This window comes from Hyperolius riggenbachi, chromosome 2, assembly GCF_040937935.1.
Source record: "Hyperolius riggenbachi isolate aHypRig1 chromosome 2, aHypRig1.pri, whole genome shotgun sequence".
Classification (NCBI taxonomy): domain Eukaryota; kingdom Metazoa; phylum Chordata; class Amphibia; order Anura; family Hyperoliidae; genus Hyperolius; species Hyperolius riggenbachi.
Window position 1 is genome coordinate 471,279,663 of NC_090647.1, and position 26,255 is coordinate 471,305,917.

The 26,255-nt window shown below is 44.0% G+C and overlaps 1 protein-coding gene across 10 annotated transcripts in view; it reads right to left on the reverse strand.

The window, feature by feature from the left end:
* RAP1GAP2 (RAP1 GTPase activating protein 2) overlaps window positions 1–26,255 on the reverse strand; it is an 863,455-nt gene that overhangs the window by 389,420 nt on the left and 447,780 nt on the right. The window contains exon 1 of one of the 10 annotated variants that reach the window (XM_068270218.1): window positions 1,803–1,915. The exons of 8 other annotated variants lie outside the window; for them this stretch is intronic. In XM_068270218.1, the coding sequence (XP_068126319.1) occupies window positions 1,803–1,900 (98 nt within the window). In that variant the 5' untranslated portion in view covers window positions 1,901–1,915. Of the gene's footprint in view, window positions 1–1,802; window positions 1,916–2,131; window positions 2,187–26,255 lie in introns of those variants that run through there. One more of the 10 variants, XM_068270223.1, reaches the window with a different exon arrangement.

Consider the following 26,255-nt stretch of genomic DNA (forward strand, 5'->3'; position numbering starts at 1 on the left):
GTAGCTCTAGAAATCCACCCTAAACTGCCACTATTACATAGGCTTTGGGAAGTTTCTTACTATCATGCAGAACTGTTCTTCTGATGGTTAGAACAGTTTTAGAAGAAAAAACTGTCGGTAATGCGCTGATAAATCTCCCCCTTTGTTCCTCTTTCTATGTAAATATGGGTACTTATCCGTTAGCCGGGCGCATCCGGCAGGTGGCGCTGTTGATGTTATTTCCAATCATAATTACTTCACGTAAACCTGTGAATGTAAATGCCGGATGCGCCCGGCTTAACAGATCAAGCCGCCGGCTTGCTTCGTGAGTGTCTCGCTCTCCTCCCCCTCTTGCCCTCTCTCGTATGAGCCTTGGGGAGGGGACATGCGTGTCCCCCCAGAGTCGTTCGCCGCGGCATTGCGACGAACGATTCTGGGGGGACACGCATGTCCCCTCCCCAGTGTTCTATAGAAGAGAGGGCAAGAGGGGGAGAAGAGCGAGACACGAAACAAGCCGGCGGCTTGATCTGTCAAGCCGGGCGCATCCGGCGTTTACATTCACAGGTTTACGTGAAGTAATTATGATTGGAATTAACATCAACAGCGCCACCTGCCGGATGCGCCCGGCTAACGGATAAGTACCTAAATATATATATTTATCTACTAAAAATTTATTTGACTCTAAACTTTATTCCCAGTTTTTAAATTGATATATTACTAATTGTAAGTGTTAATATGAAGGAAAATGATCCGGGATAGAAAGTACCAGTGTGGTGTGAATTATAAAAGAACATATTTTTCTTATGAAATCTTTATGGTATGTGTGATTAGGGGTGTGATGGGACAGGATAAGGGGTGTGGCGGGGGTGTGGCTTAAGGCCTCTTTCACAGTGCGATGTTGAAGTCGCACATTACAAAATGTTTTAACGTGGACAAACTGTGCAATATTCACAGTGCACACGTTGTGTGTAACGTGTAGCATTATTAGAAAGTGCTGCATGCTGTGCGTTATACACGTTATTAACTGCGTTGGACAGGTAATGACCTGGAAGCATACTTTTCATTGCCTGTATGCCTACTGTATGCGACGTTAACGGGGCATAGAATTGCCTTGTGACAGTTTTGGAATGTTGCGTTGTTAGTTTGCATTGTGACTTTAAAGTCGCATCAAAACGCAACGCTCCACTGTGAAAGTAGCCTAACTGTCTCTCTCTATCATCTCAAAAAGTTGGGAGGTATGCAATTCATTATCTCATAAGTTTATTTTCGCTGCAGGTCTGCTTTAGGGCTGGTTCAGACGGACGTTTGGAGGCGTCGCGTCCGTTGGCGTTGCGTTCGTGATGCGTTCAGGTTTTCAGCAGCGTTCGCATTGCGTTCGGATGCGGTCGCGTTTTCTCTTCCCCTAGGGGGACATTACCCGTCGCGGTTAACCGCCCCTGGAAGCAACATGTAGCTTCCAGGGGCTCCTTGAACGCCAGTGAAAATCGGGACCCGAACGCCGCATTTGTGCAAACGCGCGTAAAAGCTTGGTACAAATGCTCCCATTCACTTGAATGGGAGCGTTTAACGCCAAGCCCCGAACGCTGGCAGTAAAGACTCTGCAAACGTCCGTCTGAACCAGCCCTTAAAAGGAAATACATATGGCAGTGCACTTGTCCATCATGTATTTGCTAGCGTCGCTTAGAGATCTACGTAACATCAAGGGACACCTCTACACACACTAGACTCCTGTCCAAGGGATGGTGAGCTGGCAATTTACCTATGGGGGGGGGGGGGGGGGGGTTAAGTGTAAATCCTTTGTAACAATATAAGGGCAGACTAACCTTGTAAATGTAATGGGTTTTGAGCCTTGGACACTGATCCTATTCCCTGCGAGTGTAATATTTTGAATATATACTAGCCAATAAAAAATGTATAACATTTATTTATATATTAGTAGCCTGGATGCTAGATCACGAAGATCATATCCATATAATCAAAGGCTCACATTTATAAGGAAAGTACATTTTTTGTAAGAAAATGTGATAATACTAAGCAAGAAACCTATTTTGAACAATTAGATTGCGAATGGCCACAATACTGGGACTTTTGGTAAACATGCCATTCAATGTTTATTACGATATTTGCCAAGTTCAGTAACAGCTGGGCTTACATGTACAGCTCTTATCAGCCTGCAAACAAGCCAGGTTGCTACGGCAACCAGCCACATGGTTCCTTAGCACCACTGAGTACAGTTGACCGATGTACCCAAGAGGAGGTCTATAATTAAAGACCAAGGGGAAAAAACACACACACTGAATCCCACAAGTCATAATCTCTGAAACCTATTGCAGTACAAAAAGGTCATAAAATATAGAGCAAAAATAATGCATGCAAATCAATCAAACTAGCTCACAACTCAACTGTATGATCAAAAAATGCAAATGACAGCTTTCATTTACTAGTTAACACAGGCAGATGTTTCTCCAGAAGAGAATTTAATTAACATGACAATCTTTTTATTTTGTACTAAGCAATTTCCTAATCTCATAATAAAAAAAAAAAAGAAGAGGAGGACATGCCACCTTAGGCTATAAATGCAGAACATCTACCTCCTGATTGCCCCTGTCTTCACGGCAAGGTTTTCTCACTTATAGGAATTACATCTATTATCCAGTTGTGCTTGTTATAACAATTTTACAGCATACCTGAAGTCTACGGGAAAAAAAATGCCAGGACCTAATAGCTGTTCCTGTAGTGTGCCAGAAGTGGTATTTACCGACTGCTTCTGCTGTCGCAAGTGGCTACAATGACATATTCAACTCAACTCCAGGGGAGCAGCCCCTGTGATCATAGGGGAGCCCAGAGCTGTGTGTGTGTCTGTGTGTGTGGGGGGGGAGGGGGGGGGCTACTAACCTTCCCTTCCTCCGATACAGGGGACTATACTTCAGATCTGGTGGTTTTGTGGCTACACTTGTTATGGGTGCGAAGAGCATGATGGCTACGATTGTTTTATGACCCTTGTTAGATGGGCCCAGCCCCCAATGCTGGGAGGGAAGGGAAGGGCTGTGAACACATGTGTGTGTGTGTGTGTGTGGGGGGGGGGGGGGGGGTTCCCATCAAAGATTTGCTGGGGGCCTTATGAATTGTGGTTATGCCACTAATTCAACCCTCAGTGGTAGTATATCCCCAAGATATTAGTAAAGACCATTGACTACCCCACTATGTTTGGGCCTTCTGATAGGTCACTCTAGAATGGAGCTTCACATTATGAGGGATGGCTACATTCAAATCAGACAGGGTCCTGGGGCGTCTAATTGCATACATGTCCAAAAATGGTAAAGTATAATGTTTGGCGTCACTGCTAACCATATTGGAGTAAAGAATGGTAGAGCAGTGCTGCTCATCCAATATTTGGGTATCTGAACTACCCAGATAATACCAACGAGACAGAGAGAGAAAGAGGGAGAGAGAGCGAGAGAGGGGGGGAAAGAGAGAGAGGGGGGAAAGAGAGAGAGATAGAGAGAGGGGGAAAGAGAGAGAGGGGGGAAAGAGAGAGAGATAGAGAGAGGGGGAAAGAGAGAGAGGGGGGAAAGAGAGAATGAGAGATGGAGAGAGAGGGGGGGGGGGAAGAGAGAGAGGGGGGAGAGAGAGAGAGAGAGAGAAAGGTTTGGAAGCAATTTAAGCCAATTTCAGGCCACTTCTGGTTTTCTATCCGGATATCTAGGATATTGGGTTCGGATATCCGATTTTACTCGGATACATAAAAGTTTGTATTCGGGTATATCCGATTCGGATCCAGATATCTGGGTATCGGGATCCGAATTCAATTCGAATTTTGAAAAGGAGTATCCAAGCAGCACTGTGGCTGAGCAATTCAATTCAAATGATAGAACTACCTGACTTCGCAGCATAAAATGTGGCCTAATGCAGTCTTAGCACCGTACAGACTCACTGCGGTGTGATCAAAACCATGTAGGTGCAAAGGGAGATTGGGCAGACTGTGATGTTGCCTAAAACATGAATAAATATCAAAATATTCAGGTTGGAGTGAGCATATGATGTCTTTCATGATGTATCACAGCTCATCCTTTGTTGTCCCTGTAAGTAACACCTCCAGATCCGTTGAAACACAATTCTGTGTCAGCTTGTTAATTGCACAGAGCCACAATAATCCACGTAGATAATTTAATTTACGTAGATAGACACGGGAACTATGGTAAGTATATTTTGTAAACGTTATTATTCACCAGGCACTTTTGTAAACGTTTGTATTCACAGTGCGCTTTTGTAAACATTATTCACCAGCCGCTTTTGTAAACGTTATTATTCACCAGGCGTCCAAATTTCCTGTTGGGCACCTGTCAAATGATATTTAACATGAGAGAGTCAATGGCGGCGGCCTTTTTATCCACTTGCCTCATGTTCCCAAATTTCCTGCTTCCATAGTAAACTACTTTTTCCTGGTGCCTTGGAGTTTACTATAAAGTGATATTACTGTAGCTGTGAAAAGCAGCTGACAGATTTATAAGCAATTCAAAAGCTTGACTAACATCTGCTATGCCCATTGAGCAGTGGATTGACCCACCTCCTGTTTTCACAAATGCCCACTGACCATGTCATAGCCCTATTCAAAAGCAATTGTATGCTATTCTAGTAGCATTCCCACATGTTTGATAACGGAGGTTAAGCAGGAGATCGGTTAGATGTTGCATACAGCATTTGTGAACCATGATTGACCGTTGCGGTTGACTTATACTCATACAACTTATGTTCCAACCACCTGTTTCAACACTCGAATTGGGATACATGTGGTGTCAGTGAATTGGTGGACAACCACTAAAGAGCCATGAGACGGAACTATCACCAAAACATCCAGGTAAAAATGAGGTACACAAAAATCTATATTATTTTTGCACTGGAGTACGTGTACAGTGCTTTTATTGTTTCAATATTTTTTTATCAGTGTTCTCCCCAAGCTCTTTTAGCCGTGTGCTCCACCCAGCTAACTTTGGCGAGCACCTGGCTGGCATCAGCTTGCCTCTTCATCCTCCTCCTATGCTGTAGGCATAGCTGCATTGGCTCTGCATTTCCCCCTCGCACCCCACCCAGATACTTTTTCATGCTACCCGGCTGTAAAAAAAATTCTGGGGAGAACACTGGTGATGTATGTTAGCCTGTATATCAGAAAGAAAATTAATAGCAGATATCACGATACAACATCTAGGCAAGAATGTGCCAAGCAAACGTGTCTTGCCAGCCAGCCATTCCCATAAGAAGGACACGTGGGCTCAGTGCTGTCACACATACATGATTCATCATATAATTTCTTAGATTAGTTATGCATGCAAAGTTGTAGCACCGCATTTGACCATTGTGGAAATGTATTCCCAATTAAACCATAATGACTTTCTAGGTAAGGAAAACTCTGCTATTGCATCAGCCAGTTTGGCTACATTCCCTGTGTGTAAAGAGCACAACACTGACTTATGCACCCTGTATCATGATTACACATGAGAGAATATGTATCTGTCCGGATAACAGGGCTGTGATCTGATCTACTCAATCTAATCTGCTCACCCACCAGTAATTAAATCTAGTCTTTTCCCCTAAAGTCAACCAGTAACCCTACAAAACGTGACACCTGCAATGCCTGTGTGTATCTGCAATAATCCTGGAGTCACTTTCTTCTCTGGAACTGGAGAGCATCTTGCGCAGAGTGCATATAAATTCTAATTTTGACATACATTTGGTCTATTAGCCTTATTATTTGACCTTTCATGCGGTACAAGGTCTGTTCCTGCTTACATGCATATGCTTAGCGATAAAAGGCCAGCTGATGTACATAATAACAACCATTCCTAAAGGATCACTATCACAAAAAATAGTAACATTTAAAAACATATTTATAAGAGGTACAATTCTCAGAGAGTAAAATGCACCATAAGTAACTTTTCTGCTATGTTGCTGTCGCTTATTAGGCAGCAAAATTCTAACAGATGGGTTTTGGACTACGGTAGTCCATGGCGATTTCCTTTATTCTGTGAAAATAATCTTTATTAAGGTGGCCACTAACGGTCCAATTTCTAGCGAAAAATCGTTCGAGCGATCAGAAATTCTGATCGGAAGTGTAATCATTCACTACACCATCAACGAACCAATCTTTGCTGTCTATCTATCGCAACCAACAAGAAAATCCAAATTTTGGTTTGACGAAAATCCAATCGGACGACTGTTTTTATAATCGTTCATAATCCATAGTGCCCATCAACAGAGATTATTTACAACCAATCCAATCAGAATTTCTGATCGCTCAAACGATTTTTCGCTAGAAATTGGACCGTGAGTGACCACCTTTAGGATGCTGACCAGCCTCCCTACTAACTTGCATGGAATTTTGTCAGTTGGACCATATCTCCCAACTTTTAAAATTATTCTCAATCAATATTGTAGTAAGTATATCCCAGATGGAAACAAAATGTCTAGGAATTAAAAAAAAAGCAATGGTGCTCATCCGGATATCCGACCTTTTTTCAGCTATCCGATTCGGATTCAGATTCCAGGACTTCTGTGGAAATCCGGATAGCTATCTGCGGATAGTTGGCTGGCAATGCGGATATCCGTGGATATCTGCAGAAATCCGACTATTGAGATACTGTAACTAAGTAGATGACGTCCAGGACGTCATTGAGCCAATCAGAGGGCTCCCAGCAGAAGGCCTGGCACTCAATCACCGAAAGGAACCCTGGCCAGCCCCCCCTGTATAATAAGGAGGGCTGCCATGATAAGAAATCTCGTCCTTGCTTGTGAATGCTCACTGAGAGACATGCTCCAATGCTGCTGGCCTAGCAAGTGCTGTACACAGTGATAAACCTAAAGCTGTTCAGTGATTAACCCCTTCACTATCACTACACTACTGTTATATTGTTAATTAGCTTGATTTCATTGTGTGACAGTCAGAGTGTGTGCTGCAGGGCTGCTGCAGCTGCTATGTGTCTGTGTGTGTGATGTGCACAGACCAGGCCAGCTGCTGCCTGCTGGCCAGCTATTAGCCTTAGCTAGCTACAGTATAGGTTAGGTTAGGGATTAGGGAATAGGATTACTGTGTTATTGTGTAGTTAGTACTGTAGTACTGCAGTCAGTGCTAGTAGTTGTTAGAGTAGTAGTACTACTGTGTTAGCTTACTACAAAACTGCTGTGCTGCTGAGCAGTGCCAGTGTGACAGTTAGTGTCTTCTCCTCTGCTATCTGACTCACTCAGCTTGTGGCACTTGGCCCTTGGCAATTGGCACGTGTAACGTGGCACTTTGCACGTGCCAAGTGCCACATGCAAAGTGCCACGTGCAAAGTGCCACATGCCAAGTGCCACGTGCAAAGTGCCACATGCCAAGTCCCACGTGCCACTGCCAAGTGCCACATCCGGCATGCTCCTGGCAGACGTTACAACTGCTGCTGCTGCATTGCCCTGCTCCTGCTGCCTTTGCTGCTCAAACCGCCAGGGTGCCACAGGCCACTGCTGCTGTGCTGATAGCACCTATATTTAACCCAAAACACAATTGCTGCGTAATTTTTGGGAGGTGTCTGGGCTGAAAACTGCAAGTTGTGCGGTAGGACTTTGGACACAATGTGGGCTGCACAACTGTTGTCTGGAACCTAGTCCTGATGTTAATTGACAGCCATTTTTTTTGAGGATTTTAAGTCCCCACATCATCATTTAGTGTTTCCTTTTAAAAAATAATGATGCTACATGGCTCATTTACCCTAAAAAATGTTTTTAAAGCAATTTAAAGGCCACTTCCGGTTTTTCTAAACAGATACCGGAATCTGCCCGGATACTGAGGTCGGATATCTGATTCGGATCAGAAAATTTTGAACTCTGATATCTGATCCGGATCGGATATCTGGGTATCCGGACCTGAATCCAATCCGGATTTTGAAAAGGGGTATCCGAGCACCCCTAAACAAAGGCCTCTATGGATGAATAGAAAGTTTAGAGATAAAATGAAGTGGAAAAAGAATGCCTATAAGGTCCTAAAACAGGAGGGGACCGAGGCTGCATTAAGCATTTATAAGGAGTGCAATAAAAGTTTAAAAAAAAAGAAATTAGGCTGGCAAAGATTGAAGCTGAAAATCAAATTGCTAGGGATATCAAATCTAACCCAAAAAAAGTTTTACAAGTACATCAACTCTAAAAAAACAAAGGTTGACTGTATTGGACTCCTAAAGGATGAGGGTGGGAACTCAATGGTGGATGACCAAGGTAAGGCAGAGTTTTTAAATGCTTTCTTTGCTTCTGTCTTCACAAGGGAAACATCGCTGTTGCAAATTTCAGATGCAGAAGAGTCTCAATCTTCCAACTGTAATATTAAATACTTAACGCAGGAAGAAGTCAAGGCAAGACTAAATCAATTAAAAATAGACAAGGCACCTGACCCGGATGGCATACATCCTCGGGCCCTAAGGGAATTAAGTTCAGTTATCAATAAACCCCTTTATCCTATCTTTTGTGATGCTCTCAACTGGCAGAGTTCCAGTAGATTGGCGTACAGCCCACGTTTCCCCATTATTTAAGAAGGGCAAAAAATCAGATCTGGGAAATAATAGACATGTAAGCGTAATGTCAGTTGTGTGCAAACTATTTGAGGGGTTACTAAGAGATACTATACAAGACTTCATAGTAGAAAATAGTCATATTTCTCAGCATCAGCATGAGTTTACTAAAGACATGTCCTGTTTGACTAACATGCTAAGCTTTTATGAAGTCTGTGTGCATGGATAGGGAACTGGCTAATGGACAGAAAACAAAGAGTTGTGGTAAACGGATCTTATTCAAAATGGATGACTGTTAGCAATTGGGTCCCACAGGGGTCAGTACTGACATCCATGGCTATAATTACTCGGTAATGCCCAGTTGTGTTGACCCAGGGATTTTATCTGATTAACATCTGGGGTCGGAAAGGAATTTTTTTCCCTTTTGGGGCTAATTAGACCATGCCTTGTAAGGGTTTTTCTCCTTCCTCTGGATCAACAGGGATATGTGAGGGAGCAGGCTGGCGTTTTACTTTGTTTTCTGGTTGAACTCGATGGACGTATGTCTTTTTTTCAACCCAAATAACTATGTAATTTTGAGATAAGAAAGGGGACATTTAAAGACACACCCCTAATCATAACCAACCACACCCCTAGTCACTAGCCCCTACCAGAAAGAATAATGAAGCAAAAGATGAAATTTTATAATTCAGACCACACTGCTCCTCTCTATCATCATTAGTTCAATGTACTTTTTATAAATATGGTTTTTAAATTCTACAACTTTTCATGGTAGTGGTCCTTAAATAAATGCTGTGCCTTGACTTTATGCACAAGGGATCAAAGGAAGACTCTCCTAAAAAAGCAACTCTCCACTGACCTAATAAGTCAAAGCCATGATAGCCAATGAAAGCCACTGGGCGATGTTCAATTAATTAGCTGCTGAGTTAAATAGCAGTTACTAAAATGAGGGTTAAGGAGGCCACAGCCAGTCCAATGTCCGGGACGGAAGGGAAAATGCACCCAATATGATCCAATCAATAGAACCGATCCCACAAAAATGATCAATTCCTCTAATGGGATGAGATTGTGTAAGTGTTCCCTTCCCATTAGTGGACACAATCAATCATTTTAAACTGCTCACATTTATCAGCTTAGCCGGTCAGTCGTTTGGGAAGTTGAACCATTAGTGCCCATCTTTAGACATCATTTAAAGGGTGGAAGTTAGGTATTGAAAGAGGTTAATTTTCTGTGCTAGGTCAAGGTTAGAATTATGCAGAGAGAAGGGTCTGTGGAGAGTGGATAAGCACCAGGGGGAGGTTAAAGGACACCTGAGGCGAGATTGATATGGAGGCTGTCATATTTATTTCCTTGTAAACAATGCCAGTTGCCTGGCAGTCCTGCTGATCTTCTGACATACATAGAGACAGGACCAGGAGCACAGCTAGAAAACTGGTATTGTTTAAACCCTAGCTATCAGAAGAAATCTAAGTTCCTTATACCTTAAAAAGCACCTAGTTTGTTGGATCCACTGTCACTCTTAAATTGCTGGTTTATACTATATATTGCCTTGTCTCTAATGTGAACTTTCTTTATGGATAATTTAGGGGAAATGAATGATACCACCACCCAGCTCTGCATTGAATCCTGTCACCTGCAAGCTATTTCATTAGAAACAAGCTTGTTTTTTTTGGCAGCTGGGAATCTGTAAATAATAAAGTGCTAACATGCTGTTAAATCTCTAGCAGTTTATTACATTTATAGGTGGTATAATAATTTACAATGAACACTAGAATAATTTATTTTTATTACACAACTAAAACCCACAATTAATGGGAAATAAAATGTTATATTTATTATTCATGTTGGTGACTAATTGAAAATGCAAATGAAATATGTAAGAAATCACGATTTTAATCTAGTTATGAATTCAATAAAGAACAAGTGAACGCATTTTTGAAGCCTTTGTCCAGTGAACATTTTATAACAGTGCTATCCAACGTTGTGGAAATGCTCCTGGGAGTCTTAAAGGGGGTGGAGCAGCAACATCCTGGCTTTAGGGGGGCGGAGAGAAACAGGTGGCATGACAGAAGTAGTTAGAGGAAGTGGAGTGACACAGCAAACAGACTGGCTACAGCAAAAGCTCTCAAGGGGCGGATGTGGCATATGTATGTGTATGCCGCAGGAGAGCTGGCCTAGGGTGAGCCAAGTGACGGCTCACCCTGCTGCCGCTCGAATCCCCGGCGGCATAAAGTACTACTCCCCCTCTGAGTTGTCGCAACTCGGAGGTAGATTTAATTCCCAAATTACCCTTACCCGCCCCACGCAGTATAGCATTACTGATACAGCGCCGCCTAATGTCGGCAGCAGTAGTCAGAGACATTTTATACACCACACTTACATGACTAGAGGCTCGGTGTTGGTCTAATAAAAGTTTTCACTGGACAAGCATCAGAAGTACCTAATTCTGAAGCAGTTAATAAGCTCTGGAGATGTCCTGGTAAAATGGGTGATGCTATAGGCGCCTATGTTAATAGCTGAGATTAGCGTCTATTACCTCCCTTAACAGATAATCCTTGCCTAAGGCGTACATGTAATCATAGCGCCTGTTAGTTTGGATTCCTGCCGTTTCAGTTAGTTTGGATGTCGGTAATGTACTATTACCGATACTCTAACATTGGCTTCTATGACTTCCTATAACTCACATTAATATCCCCCACCTAGGTCTAACACTAACCCCAACCGACTCCTCACCACCTATACCTAACACTGACCTCCCCCATACCTAACACCTCTTACATAACGATGCCTAACATTAACCAATCCCACCTATACCTAACATGAAACCACCTCCTATTTAGGCCTAACTGTAACCGGTTTATCCAGATGCTCCAGCTTATAATGCTCCATCATAACCCAAAACAGAGGTCAGCTATACCTGCATTACAGATGATCCAATGTTCAGCTGGACAAAATCTGAACTCCTGTGCCCATTAAGTGATAAGACAAGACGTTCTCCTGGCAGACTCCAAGCACCAGAGCAGCAGCCACTAAGGTGTGCACTATAGGCAGTAACAATGGTAGTGAGCCCAAGGTCTCCTACTGAATAGGTGCTGGCTTACTGAACAGGAAGAGCCAAGATCTGAACCTACCCAGGTCTCTTGTGTCAGAAGCAGAGCCCTTAACCTGTTAACTATCCAACCACAAATCCTGAGTTCAGCTATATAATAGCCAGACTCTGGCACCAGTATCTGGAGTTTGGCCACCTGCTGCACCAGTAGCTGGAGTTAAGCTATGTAATAGCCAAACCCCCCTGTCCATCTAATTTAGGCATAGTCGCAAATTGACATGGTAGTCTATGGTAGTCACCTCATTTAATGAGCAGGCTGTGCAACCAAATTTACTGATTTGCTTCTATTGCTAGGTACACACCATACAATTTTGTGTTAGATAGATAGTTCGATAGATAATTTTCGTCATGTCCAATATTATTTCCGATTGTTTTTCTGGTCAATTTCTCATAGAAGTGAATGGAAATAAATAAGATAAGAGAATCAAGCGGGAAATCGACCGGAAAATCAAATCGAAATGGATCAGACGGAAAATCTACTGAAAAAAAAATGCATCGTGTGTACCTAGCATAAGGCTCAAAACAAAACTGTTTGAAACTATCGGCTCTGGGGTTCTGCCGATAATCTTTATTACAGGCACCCACGTTTAGCAGTGCCCACTTTATCAGGCACAAGAAGATGCAGAGGGGAGACCTTTGTGGGCAAAGTGCTGCTTATGCCGAGAGCTGTGTGCTTGAGATATATAAATCTCAAAACGAGATAGATAAAATGCAACTTTATTCAGCAGCTGTACTGCACTTCTGTGTATTTACTTGTAGTTACATGGTGATCTAGGTAGTAAAAAAGACATCCCTCTAACAAGTTTAACCTTTTCAGCCTCACTGCTGTCAAACTGATGCTCAGTTCTAGGTTCAGTTCTTTAAGATACAACTTCTAAAAAAGTCAGTTCGCTTTTTGGATGTTAATTATTTCAGAATTTGTAACGTATGCATTTGGGCAACTACAAACCATGTGGCTCATCAGCATATCTTTACTGCCCCCCCCCCCCCCCATATTTACATTTTCCCTTGCTTACCCCTGTAGACCCTCCCAGCCTAGGGGCCCATCTCACAAGAGTCATAAAACAGGGCAACACGGTGGCGCAGTGGTTAGCGCTCTCGCCTTACAGCGCTGGGTCCATGGTTCGAATACCAGGCAGGTCAACATCGGGCAAGGAGTTTGTATGTTTTCCCCGTATCTCCGTGGGCTTCCTCCGGGCACTCCGGTTTCCTCCCACATCCCAAAAACATACAGATAAGTCACTGGCTTCCCCTAAATTGGCCCTAGACTACAATATATACACTACACGATACATACATAGACATATGACTATAGTAGGGACTAGATTGTGAACCCCTCTGAGGGACAGTTAGTGACTAGACAATATACTCTGTACAGCGCTGCGGGAGATGTCAGTGCTATATAAATACTAAATAATAATAATAACTTCATACTCTTCACACCTTTACAACAAGAGTAATCACAAAATCACCTGATCTGAAGGAACAACCCCTGTACTAGAGGTAGGGATATAGTAATAGGTGCCCACTTACAGCTCTGGGCCCCCCTGCAGTCAGAGGAGCTGTTCCCTGTAATTATGCCCCCGCATACACATGAGATAATATATGAAAACACAGATCCTCCATGCCATGAATGTTTACATCTTAGTGCACCCTGCAGGTATACAGGTGTGTTTCTGTCAGCTGGAAGCAAAGCATATGGTTAGGTGAATAAACTCAAGCCCCAATATCTACATCCCCGTGTTCCAAAAATAAACAATTTTCCGCTTTCAGATACTGAGTATATTCTGCAATATGTTCACCTGCATTACCATTTAAAAAAGCCAAGAAAGTAAATAAAAAAATATTTCCACCAGCTTGATTTACCTACTTGTTCATGTTGTCGCGTTATCTCCTTTGGAGCACAATGCTTCCAGCGGAAAGTCCTGCGCCTGATACTTTGATTGCCTCAATTCAAAGGGAGCTTGTGGTATCCCGAGTGTCTGGTGCTGCACTCTTACAGCCAGCATGCCTAGCTGCCTATCTGTCACTTGTACACACGCTGCAGTGTGGATCTGTCACAGGAAACCAACACTTCCCCATTCTCCGGCCACACAGGAACATTCACAGCAGCATGTTAATTTCTTCATTGCTTCTGTTTATTGGGCTACTTTTATATACAGCAAAGTCCCCGTTATCCGGAACTCAGGCAACCAGAAGTCTCAACTAACCGGCATGTCTGAGTAAGATAATAAGGCTCAGCTTTCGGGGGGTTTTGGAGCAGCAGGAACTACTCACCGATATTCATGTGCTGTCCAGAGGCGTAGCTAGGATTTTCGGCCCACAGGGACAAAGACCGTTTTTTGCGCCCCTCTCTGGACAAAATGGGTGTGGCCACACTACAGAATGTGGTCATGGGTGGAGTCAAATTACAAAAGCTGATTAGGTAGCCATATGTGTCCCCCCTCCCTCCCTCTAGATAGCCAAATGTGCCCCCTTCCCCCATTTAGATAGGCTGATGTGCCCCCATTAGATAGGCAAATGTGCCCCCCTTCCACCTGTTTAAAAAGCCAGATGTGCCCTCCCATAGATAGCCAGATGTGTCCCCTTATAGATAGCCAGATGTGCCCCATTTTTTTCTGCTGCTGTTAACGCTTCTGCACTCCTGCACAGGGAGGATGAGAAGCAGGGGCACCTCAGGCAGCGAGCGAGTCGCCTCTTATGCATGTGGGGGAACAGTGACTGTGCCGAGTGCCCTCACAGTACTTCACCCGGGGACATATGTCCCCCCTTGCCCACCCATAGCTACGCCTGCCGTCTTATACGCATTCTGCAGCTCCCATCCGCTTTCTGCCATCCATGCACGGCTCCCAGCATGTCACCTGACCCGATACGGGTCAGCTGACACCTCTAGGCCATTCAGTTAGTGAATGAGGTGGACTAATGCAGTGTTTCTCAACATTTTATTGGTATGTGCCCCTTTTAAAACCCTGTACTCACCAAGTACCCCCTAGCATAGTAAACATTATCACAAGTACCCCCTTTACAAATATATATTTAATCATAGTACATGATAATTGGTTCTAAACAGTTTACAAGAACTTACGATTGTTTTTAATTAGCTAAAACACTAATTTGGGGTTGTTTACATAAGATTTATCATTTTCTAAAACTCTAAATTTGTTTTTCTTGGTTAAGTATATCGAACCCGAGTACCCCTGGAACCATCAGAAGTACCCCCTGGGGTACGCGCACAACACGTTGAGAACCTAGAGACTAATGCACATGGAAGGGAACTGCTGTATATGGTTGAAAGGGGTATCCCAAGACAGCTGACATGGCTGAGGGGGCAATATTATTATTATTATTTATTGTATTTATAAAGGGCCGACATATTACGCAGCGGCTTGGGAGGTAGGGCGGATGGTAGTATTTTTAATAGTGTCGTGCAGATCTGGGAGGGGTGCAGCTGTGCGGGGTGGGAATATTAGAAGCTCAGTCTTAATTAAGCTTCAGGTACCTGGCAGCTATCCATGGTAGAGGAGGAGAGATCTGGGGTGTGGAGATATATCTGGGTGTCATCGGCATACAGGTGGTAATTGAAACCCATGGAAGAGATGATTTTGCCAATTGAGGCAGTATAGAGTGAGAACAGTAGTGGTCCTAGGGCAGAACCTTGAGGAACACCAACTGAGAGGGGTGTAGGAATGGATGAAGAGCCATTGAAAAATGTTGTGAAGGAGCGGTTGGAGAGGTAGGAGGAGATCCAGGCTAAGGCTAGGTCCTGAATGCCCATTAGCTGCAGGGAGTGGAGGAGGAGGGAGTGGTCGACAGTGTCAAATGCCGAGGAGAGGTCCAGGAGGAGCAGGATGGAGTATTTACCTTCGGCTTTGGCAAGGGCAAGGTCATTGACCACTTTGGTGAGGGCTGTTTCTGTAGAATGGGCTGTGCGAAAACCAGATTGCAGAGGACCGAGAAGGGAGTTGGAATTAAAGAAGTTGGTCAGGCGTTGGTGGGCCAGGCGTTCAAGAATTTGAGGCAAAAGGGAGGAGAGAGATTGGGCAGTAGTTGGATGGCAGAGCAGGGTCAAGTGAAGATTTCTTTAGCAGGGGAAGCACAGTGGCCTGTTTGAATATGTAGGGGAAGATGCCGGTGGAGAAGGAGAGGTTGAATAGATGGATAAAGACAGGGGCCAGACCAGAAAAATGTGGGCGCAGAGAATCAGATGGTCCCGGATCTAGGGGGCAGGAAGTAGCAGGTGAAGTTGCAAGCAGCTGGTTGACTTCCTCCACCGTGACAGGATTGAAGGAGGTAAGGGAGGAGAAAGAGGCAGGAGTCGGATGTGGTGGGGAGGAGGGGGCCATAGAGTGGAGGAGAGAAATATCCCTCTGGATGGTTGTAATTTTGTTGATAAAGTAGTTTGATAGGTCAGTGGCTGAGAGGGTGGAGGTTGGGGGGGGGGGAGGTATGGGGTTGAGTAGGGCATTGAAGGTGGCAAAAAGACGACGTGGGTTGGAGGCTTGGGTAGCGATCAAGTGAGTGAAGTATATCTGTTTGCTATCAGCGAGGATAGTATGGTACGTTTGCAACTTGGTCCTGTATCCCAGAAAATCATGGTTGTGGCGGGATTTCCTCCATTTGCGTTCTGCAGCTCGTGTTTCATTTTGTAGTTTTTTTGTGAGGGCAGTGTGCCAAGGTTGGGGCGACTGTTGGTACGAAAGGTCAGGGGAGCAGCATGTATAAATAAATGTATATTGGCAGTCATTCAGATGCAGCCTGGTCTTAGGATACGCTGCCATTTCTCCCCTTTTGTCTGTAAAAAGTGTGTAAACCATATTATGGCCAGCTGCTCCCAGAGTTACACTGTGTTTGCTTGTTTGGTAATAAGGTAGAGGTTAGGGTCCCGTCCAGAAGGATGGCCTCATTGCCAAGGTCCAGTGCAGAACACTCTGCACGCAAACTGTTTTGGAAGCTAACATCCTCCATTAATGTTAATTCTGTGCATCTATTTTGAAAGCAAGATGTGTATCATGCCTATATTTAGGCCCTGTACACCTATGCTGGTAGTCATTCAGATGCAGCCTGTTTTGATAAACGCTGTCACTTCTCTTTGCTGTGCAAAAAATATAAATGTATCTTATGGCTAGCTGCCCCCATTTGATATTTTATGTTTGCATTGTTTTTTGTTTTGTTGTGTTTTCTTTTGAGGTTAGGGCTCTAATGCATATTTGTAGCATCTGTTTTAACAACAAGGTGTGTATGTTGCCTCTAGGGGGCTCTGCACGCCTCTGTTAGTAGTCATTCAGATGCAGCCTGGTCATAGGAAGTGCTGCCATTTCTCCCCTGTTGTTAATAAATGTATATCCACCCATGGGTTTTAATGTCCCCCCTTTCAATGATCCAAAAAGAGACAACGCTGGCACTAGGAGATGCCACTAAGACAAGACAAGACAAATAACATTTATAGTGTGCTTTTCTCCTGGCGGACTCAAAGCGTGTGAGCTGCAGCCACTGGGGGGAGCTCAGTAGGCAGTAGCAGTGTAAGAGAGTCTGGCCCAAGGACTCCTTACTGTTTACATGCTGGCTTACTGAACAGGAAGAGCTGAGACTAAAGTGACGAAAGGCTACTCAGTCTGATAGCCTCCCTGTACTGTGCACTGAGCAGAAGTAATAGAATGAATACTCCAGACAGCCACAGCCTAATTAGGAAAAATACAGAATAAAAACAATGACCTACTGGAGATATTTTCGTTTCAGTACCGTAAGACTGTACTTAATGACTATCAGTTTCCATTCGCATTGCTTGAGAACTACTACAGTTCAGCGAGAGTGCTCAAGCCAATATAGCTGCTGAAAGGTGCTGAGCAGAGTGACGTCTATGGAGGTGCTCTTTTCAGTGAAGCCATGACACAGCGTTATAAGAATGTGTCTGCTGTCTGCTTCATGACTCACCTACCCAGATCCATATTAAGCCCAACTCAGTCAGACACTTCTGGAGAGCTTGCCTTGTGCATATGTTCTCTCTGCTCCCTCCCATCCTCACAAACCATTTACTCATCATGGCTCATTAGCCACTCTTAGGCACCTAATCATTTCTTCATCCCTAGTTCACCAGACGATACTGAAAATACATTTATTATACAGTCACTGACTCCTTGCCTTCATTTCCTCTGGCTTCATTTGACAATTCCAAGTTACAGATTACAATCTGGATTCACACCTGGGTTTCTCTTCAATTTGTAGCATTGCTGAGGACAACAATAAGTACCATTCTCAAAATATACAGCATCTGAAGCTGGTCACATTGGTCATGTGGTGCCCGAAGAACGTCTTTGTGCACCAGACAGTGAAGCACACCCAGATGACAACCTGCCGTCCAGTTGGACAGCAGTGTCACATGATGCAGAATTGGATTGGAAGCCAGTGAATTACTGCTCGCTGGCTTCTACAGTATGTGGATGGGTGGTGCCAGCACTGCTATTCTATATGCAGGCCTCTGATATTTAAAGGTGCAGTGGGCCACATCTAAGTTATACATTTTTATGTTTGGGGGCCAGTGAAAAAGCTTCAGGGGGCCGCATTCGGCCCCCGGGCCGTAGTTTGAGGACCACTGGTTTAAAACACAACAAAAAAGCTAATAGGAAAGATAAATAAATGGTTTTGAAGTTACTGGATGGGTTAATACTCATACTTCTACTTCACTTATAAGCTAACTGATATTGCCATTGTCCTACTGAAATGATCAGATTGTGTTCAGCTATACTAAGTGGTGTAAACAATGCAGAAAATCTTCTGCTGTATCCAGGGGGAGCAGAGAAGGTCAGCTACTTTGTTTGCACAGCACTTTGTTAATTACAAGACAATCTGATTATTTGTTCTGCAACCAGCAATCTTATCAATTAACTTTGGTGACGTGTAAATATGCCTAATGCTAGGTACACGACACAATTTTCTGACAGACTAACTGTCAGATCGATTATTTTCAACAGGTCCGATCTGATTTCCGATTGATTTTCTGATAGACTTTTCCATTCACTTCTATGGAAATAAGATCGGCCCTGTTGGAAATTATCGATCTGACAGTAAATCTGTCGGAAAATTGTATCGTGAGTACCTAGCATTAGACCGATATTAGTTTTATTCACTTTTTGCTGCTTTTAGTGTTTTAGAGAAAAAAATATTTTTGAGTGGTTTACTACTTTAGGGTCCCGTTTCCATTGTGTGCCGGTGTCCATCTTTAAGACAGAGGCAGCACTGATGTCCATGCGAATCCAAACCCCTCTGCCTTGCCAATTCGTTGTAATAGGAATTGGGGTGAGATCTTCAAACAAATGCAAAAAGGTTCAATTCTTTTTCCCCGCATGTGAATCAGAAACAGCCTATACATTTCAATAGGCTGTCATTCCGCTTCTAAATTTGTGTGCAGGAAAATGGAGTTGATCGTGGCCAATGCAAACAGGGTCTAAGAATACACTTTTGATATGAGTAAAGTTCAATGTTAATTAAAGCGGTATAAAACCCTGACATAATATTCAATAAAAACAGGTTTTCCTACTTTTTATATGCCATACGTTTATCATATTGGCTTTTGTGCATAATTATTATTAGTCATTTAGAAATGACAAGTTCCCAAAGTACATGTTTTTTGCTCTGAGAGCTGCCTTCCCATTTTATTCATAACTGGTTTTATTCATTTTGTAATACAGCGGTAATGCTTTTTGAGTGTCTGTGTTCAGGAGTGTCTGCACAGTCAGAGAATTATTTACTTAATTGTATCAAGTGAGGAATCTAAACACAAGATAAAATTATCTCCAGTTCGGATGCGTCCAGCCTTCTCTGCAGGGAACTTGTAAGCCCTGTGTTTAACTAATTGAATGCTGTTCTAGTATAAAAAAAAATAATAGTGGTAGTATATAATATGCTGTAAATAATCTTTTAGAGCAAAGAAGAAATGCTGGGTTTCATTCCGCTTTAAGTGAGAAATCATTCCCCCCCCCCCCCCCCCCCCCGATTTTTCTGAACTGCTACATATTCAGAAGATTATACACTCTGCAATTAACTGTAATATACGCTGTTATCGGCGAACCTCCAGTAGTAAATAAGTGCTGTAAATATTGATTATACCCAACACGTATAGTGTATGCCTAAAATGGTGAAAAGCAACAGCAAACAACATTTTTTTACAATTTGGCAAAGCTGAGAATGTACATGGTTTATTTAGCAAGTTGATAGTTATCAGGTACCTGAAAAAAAAAGTTAACGCAAGCGTGTTTTCGCCCAAATTATTAGCAATCGTAGGTGTGTGTGTTATCCAGGGTTCACTGTTCCTTTAACTGACTCGTCCTGTTGGGTGTTACCGTGTGTATAAATTGTTGCTCCTGCGAAAGCATTTTTAGCTATGACTAAGGAGTGAGTATAAGTCCAATATGCCTGAGCTGATATGTCTCTGTCCAGAAATGTTTTCAAATAAAAATTGGACTTATACCATCTTAGAGATGGCCCGAACGGTTCGACCGCAAACTTATTTGAGCGAACTTCAGTGGTTCGCGGTGAACTCCGAACTATATGCGAGTTCGACCTGCCCCCTATACTACATCATTAGGGTCAACTTTGACCTCCTACATCACAGTCTGCAGACACAGGGTAGCCAATCAGGCTACACTCTCTCCTGGAGGCCCCCCCCCCCCCCCTATAAAACGCAGGCAGCATCAGCCTTTTCACTCACTCGTGTGGCTGCAGTAATTGGAGAATAGAGAGAACCTGGCTGCTGACATAGGAAAAGCTTAGTTAGGGTCTTGTGTTAGGCTTGTTAGGTTTCTCCTTCTTGCTGATACTTATTGCTAAAAAGCACTCCTCATCCTCAACAGCTCTTTTGAGAGCTAATGTTGTTCTTGTGATCTATTTTTTTTTTCGTGTGTGTGTCCCACAGACACTTGTGTTGCATATACAGCCCTGTCAGTCAGTCGCAGCTGCTGGACCTTGGCCCCTTCGTAATTCCTACTGTGCCACTGCCAGGCCCAGCACATTCAGTGACTACCTGTGTGTTACAGCTGTACATTTGTAATACCAATCACTGCATACCCACCCGTTCAGTGTATTAGTCAGGTCAGTGCATACCTTTCACTTCATCCCCCTCCCGAATATGGGCAAAACAGGCAGAGGCAGGCCACCAGGCAGGTCTGTTCGAGGTCGTGCTGTCATGATTTCGTGCAGCCCTGGACCAAAGTACAGTGTTCAGAAGGCGCGTGTCATCAACCCTCAAGATTGTCAGGACGTAGTTGACTATTTAACACAGAACACCTCATCTTCCTCAGCTTCTGCACGGAAGCGTGACATATCTTCCTCCTCCTGCTCTGATTCTGGGACCCCACTTGGCAGTCGGGCGCCACCACCAAAGTGCCATCACCCCAGGGCTCAGTGGTGTGGAAATTTTTTTGTGTTGTCTGCCTCAGATGAGAGCAATGCCATCTGTACTCTCTGCCACCAAAAATTGAGCCATGGAAAGACCAAGACCCCCGTAGGGACAACTTCCTTACGAAGGCACATGATGACATAGCACAAACTGTAATGGGATGACCACCTGACCTGAGGAAAAGCAGCACACAAAAGCAAAGCCACACATCACAGTGGAAGATACCAGGCCGCAATTATTTCTCAAAAAAGGTGATACCCAAACTGTACCGTGATGTTGAAAGGCAAGTGGTGTCATCTCTGGCATACAGCGTTAGGTCAAGGGTCCATCTGACCACGTGGTCTGCAAAGTACAGTCAGGCCTGCCCAAAGACTAAGGCTTCAATTCATCAAGCATTACCGCATTCGGTAATGCTGAAAACAGCTGACTTTACGGAGCACTTAGTAAAATGTTAATTCATCAAAGCAGTTACCGCATGAGAAGCAGACATTCCTGTGCAGAGAGATAAATTACCGACTTGTTAAGTGATTACCTCAACACATGTCAGTAAAATGTCAGCAAATGTTAATTCATCAAGCTTACAGCATTCGATAACATGTGCGGTGTTTATCTCCAGCTCTCCCCTGTCGATAAGGAGCTTGGAATGCCTTCTCCGTGTGTGACAGGACCATAGAAACCCTGTCCCCCTGGAAGTGCTGCTGATAGGTTGGCCAGGCTTCTGGGGTGGAACAGACCCCCCCCCCCCCCCCCCCCAGGCAGCCAGGGGAGAGAAAAGAATTAAAGTTATTTTCCAGGCACCCTTCTTTTCTAGGCACCCTTCGGTAGTGTAACCCCTTGAGTGCCTGTTTAAATATGCAGGGATGCAAGTGGGAGCTCGTGGCAAAATGACCTAAGCAGGCAATGTGTAATGTTTCTCAGCAGTTCGTCTAAGCTGTGGCAAGTAAATAGAAACTTAAGACTAATGAGACAGATTCAGCAAGAGCAGAGGCAGCACAACAAATATAAAAGGCACATGTATAGGGATGTCGGTGCTGCCTCTTTCCTATTGTAATGCCCTCACTGCACGGACCTCTTCGGTAACTTACCGAACATCTACCACATGTGTGAAAATATTGATGAATTAGCACAGTGAAGTGTAAATACCGAATGCGGTATTTTAAGGACTGGGATTTTGTTATCGAACACCCTTTGATGAATTGAAGCCTAAGTCAGTCCCCACACACAGCATCTCTGCCTGCATGCTGTGTGACTGCCTGCCCAAAGACTAAGTCGCTCCCCACACAGCATCTCTGCCTGCATGCCGCTTGACTGCCTTCTCCGCCACCACCAACAGGGCCCAGGACTTCAGGTGGATTCCTGAATTTTTAAGCCGCTCTAATAATTTTTCTAGTGCGTGTACATGCCTGCGTAATTTTTCTGGCTGCAACAACAAAACAAAAGGCATGTACATGTGTCAATTCCCCTTCGTGATCGTTACCTTTCCGTGGTGAAGGGGCTTGCGTATCACAATGTGGCAATGACCAACGGCTATATGAGTGTCTCGGGGGGGGGGGGGGGGGGGGAGGGGGAGGGCTCACCCACGATAATAAGGTCATTGCTTCATTGTGGTCAGACCAAATTCGATCATCTAGACAGTCACTGTTCTGTCATTCAGCTACCTCAGCCCGGTGTCTATATGGGCTGGAATGCCGCCATCACCTGCACTCTCGTCATGGTGCGCACCAGTCCAGCACGGCCGTCACTACACAAACAGCTGTTTGCAGTCACTGCATACCTTTCACTGCATCTGTGACTGCACATTGTATTGTACCTGGGAGTCAGTGCATACCTTTCACTTGAATGGATGGCAGACTTGCCCTCTATAACAGATTCTCGTTAAAGGATTCAAAGTTGATTCGTCTCATACACAGCATGGCCTCGAATGTCCTCCTGTATTGTTATTTTTCGTCACTACCTTCCTGAGTCGGGACTTGCATGCCATGCCTGCTGCCTTCCTTGGATGTGTGGTGGTAGCCATTCCTGCTCCTTTGCCCACAGCGTGCCTGCTGCCTTCCTTGGATGTGTGGTGGTAGCCGTTTCTCAGGCTCCCACTCCAGACTGGAATCGAACCCCGATTCCCCGGCCATTACCCGTGGTCACCATGGTAAGAAAGTGATATGGAAACTTGCTTATCAGTTACACAGTTGAATGAATGGCAGACTTGCCTTCCATACCAGATTCTGGTTAAAGGCAAGTGGTGTCATCTCTGGCACACAGCGTTGGGTCAAGGGTCCATTTGACCACAGATGCCTGGTCTGCACAGCACGGTCAGGGCAGGTACATTACTTATACAGCACAATGGGTCCTTCCTTGGATGTGTGGTGGTAGCCGTTTCTCAGGCTCCCACTCCGGACCGGAATCGAACCCGGATTCCCTGGCCATTACCCGTGGTCACCATGGTAGTGAGAAAGTACCATCAAAAGTTTCACACAGTTGAATGAATGGCAGATTTGCCCTCCATAACAGATTCTTATTAAAGGTACTGAACAGCCAACAGAAAAAGTAATTTAAAAAAATAGATGTAAGCTTTAACAACGGTAGAGAAAGAACCATTGAAAGTTGATAAGGCAGTCAGACATTACCTGATATCACTGAGTGAGGAAGAGCAATCTCGCCATGGTGCGCAGCAGTCCAGGACGGCCGTCACTACACAGCGTTACACAGTGGTGCGTTACACAGTGAGTTTGGTGTGTCCGTGTAAAGCAGTACACTAATTACACTCCCTGATTGATGTATACCCATGCAAGATGTTTGAAAGCACGTTAGGCCTGCAATTTAGCATTCAATGTGATTTCTGCCCTTAAAACGCTGCATTGCGTCAAATCCAGATTTTTCCCCGTGACTTTTGGCATCTATCCCACTCCGCCATGCCCCCTCCAGGTGTTAAACCCCTTGAAACATCTTTTCCATCACTTTTGTGGCCAGCATAAGTGTTTCTAATTTTCAAAGTTTGCCTCACCATTGAAGTCTATTGCGGTTTGAAAAGTTTGCGCGAACCGAACTTTTTGCGGAGGTTCACGTTCGAGGTTTGCGAACCTAAAATCGGAGGCTCGAGCCATCTCTACTCTTTGTTGCCCAGAAGTGCCTGTGCTGTGAACATATGCACTGCGCATACACAAGTACATGAATGGTACATGCCCAGTCCACAGGAACAAGTGCATTAGAAACGGGCACGTGGGAGCTCAGGAACTGCACGTGCCCAGTTCTAATGTGTTCCGTTATGGCCACAGGCACTACTAGCCCAGTTTCAGGAAAGGAGATGTTAGACCTGGGAGAATGGGGGCCGTGGGGCCTATGCACAACTGTGACTGTAAATTATAAGGTAATACAAGGCCCAATAGTTAAATTAAAACATTGTATTCCATTCAGGTTTGCTTTAATCCTTGTATCCATGCTACAGGGAACCTGGCCAAGGTGACTCAGCCAAGAATCTAGCATATGTGCAGCTGCCCCAATGTCCACAGCTGGATTTATTATTTTTTCACCCCTAAGCCAAGTATGTAGGGGCTCCCTCTCCATGTGCCGCAGCACTCCCATTCCATGTGCAGCCCCCTCTTCAGCAGCCCCTCTCTTCCATGAACAGCTCCCATGTGCATCAGCTTCCTTTTTCGTGTGTTGCTCCCCATTTTCAGCCTTCTCTTTCATATGTAGCAACCGCTATTCCATTTCCAGGTGCCCCCTTGGGCTGCAACTGCCCAAGGCACAAGACTTTTCAGTAACCTGTCCCTACCAATGGCATTTAACCCTTTAGCAGCCAATTTATTTAGAGGCTAGCAAGTGCTCCAGGCCAATTTATTTTAGCACTTTTTATTTCTTAATTGTTTTATTTCCTTGCTTCTAATTAGTACTGCTGTAGTGTGTATTTATGGTCACTTGTCACTAGGTTGGAGTGGGAGAAAAAAATAGAGGACTTCTGCTTTCAATTTTTGCTGGTAGAGAGATCAAAGCATTCCAAGAATTTACAGCACAAGTTTCACTGACTGAGGTCAAAAGCAGTGCACTTATCTCAAATGAGATAACTCTATTGAATATACAGACTAACCAGCAAGCTCATGGTGACCCAGAACTCATTGGAGTGTGTAAGGGACTACAATGGTCCTAAAAGCCCCCTTACTAAAATACTAAGGAAAACAAGAGTTTGCTTTCTTAAAACAGAAAGAATTTGTGATAATTCAGGTTGGAGTGAGCTTGAGATGTCTCCCAGAGCATCACTGCTGAATATATGCAAATTAACCATTGTTATCCTTAGAAGCTAAACACACCTCCAGAACCGCTGGAATGCAATGATGTGTCAGCTTGTTAATTTGTACAGAGCCATAATAATCCAACATGCATACCTCTCAGTGTTACAAGTCCTACTCCATGGAGCCAAATTCATGCCATGCACTGATGAGGATAAAACAATCTGAAACAGTCTGTATGCATGTTGGATTATTATGGCGCTGTACAAATTAACAAGCTAACACATCATTATATTCCAGCGGCTCTATTGAATATGCTAATGTATTAAAGATCTGGCATGTCTGATCTTTAAAATATAGGAATGAATTGTTTGCCTGGTGGAAGCTACTTCAGTGTGGTCCACGCCTTTGTCTCTACTTTCTTCTCTACAGAAACAGTACCTGTCACTAAGCTGTACACTGCTCATGCATGGAACTGTCGCCATAGAGATCAGGTCCTGATCCCTATTATGCGTGTTCACACCTTTACTGCATGCCAAGAATGGTTTACATAAAAAAGATCACTTGCTTAGTGCAGTGTCTGGTCACTCTGATGCCCTACAGAAGAAACTCTTATTAGTGAACCCATCCTGTCTCCTCGCACACTGCAGTGTTTTACTTGAATAAGTCATCCGATTTATGCGATTTGTAAGAACATTTGATTTTTGAAAAGAACGGTCAGGGATGGAGACAATCACCTGAAGAATGCTATTGTGCATTGTGTGATTGCAGAACACTGAGACAAACCCAAAATAATGACAAGCATAATTACCACATTATTAGCACCTGCCACACTAGTTTCCTGCTAATCTCAATTGTTATTGCTAATTATGGGGCTGATTTAGGTCTTAACAAATTGCTGGGCCGCCTAGGAATTATAGCGCAAGCTGTGAACTTTTTACTCACTCATTATACTACTCAGCTCCATTTCATTTTTTTTTCATCATGTATCCAGCATCTGTGTGTAATATTTCCTACAGAACAGTCTG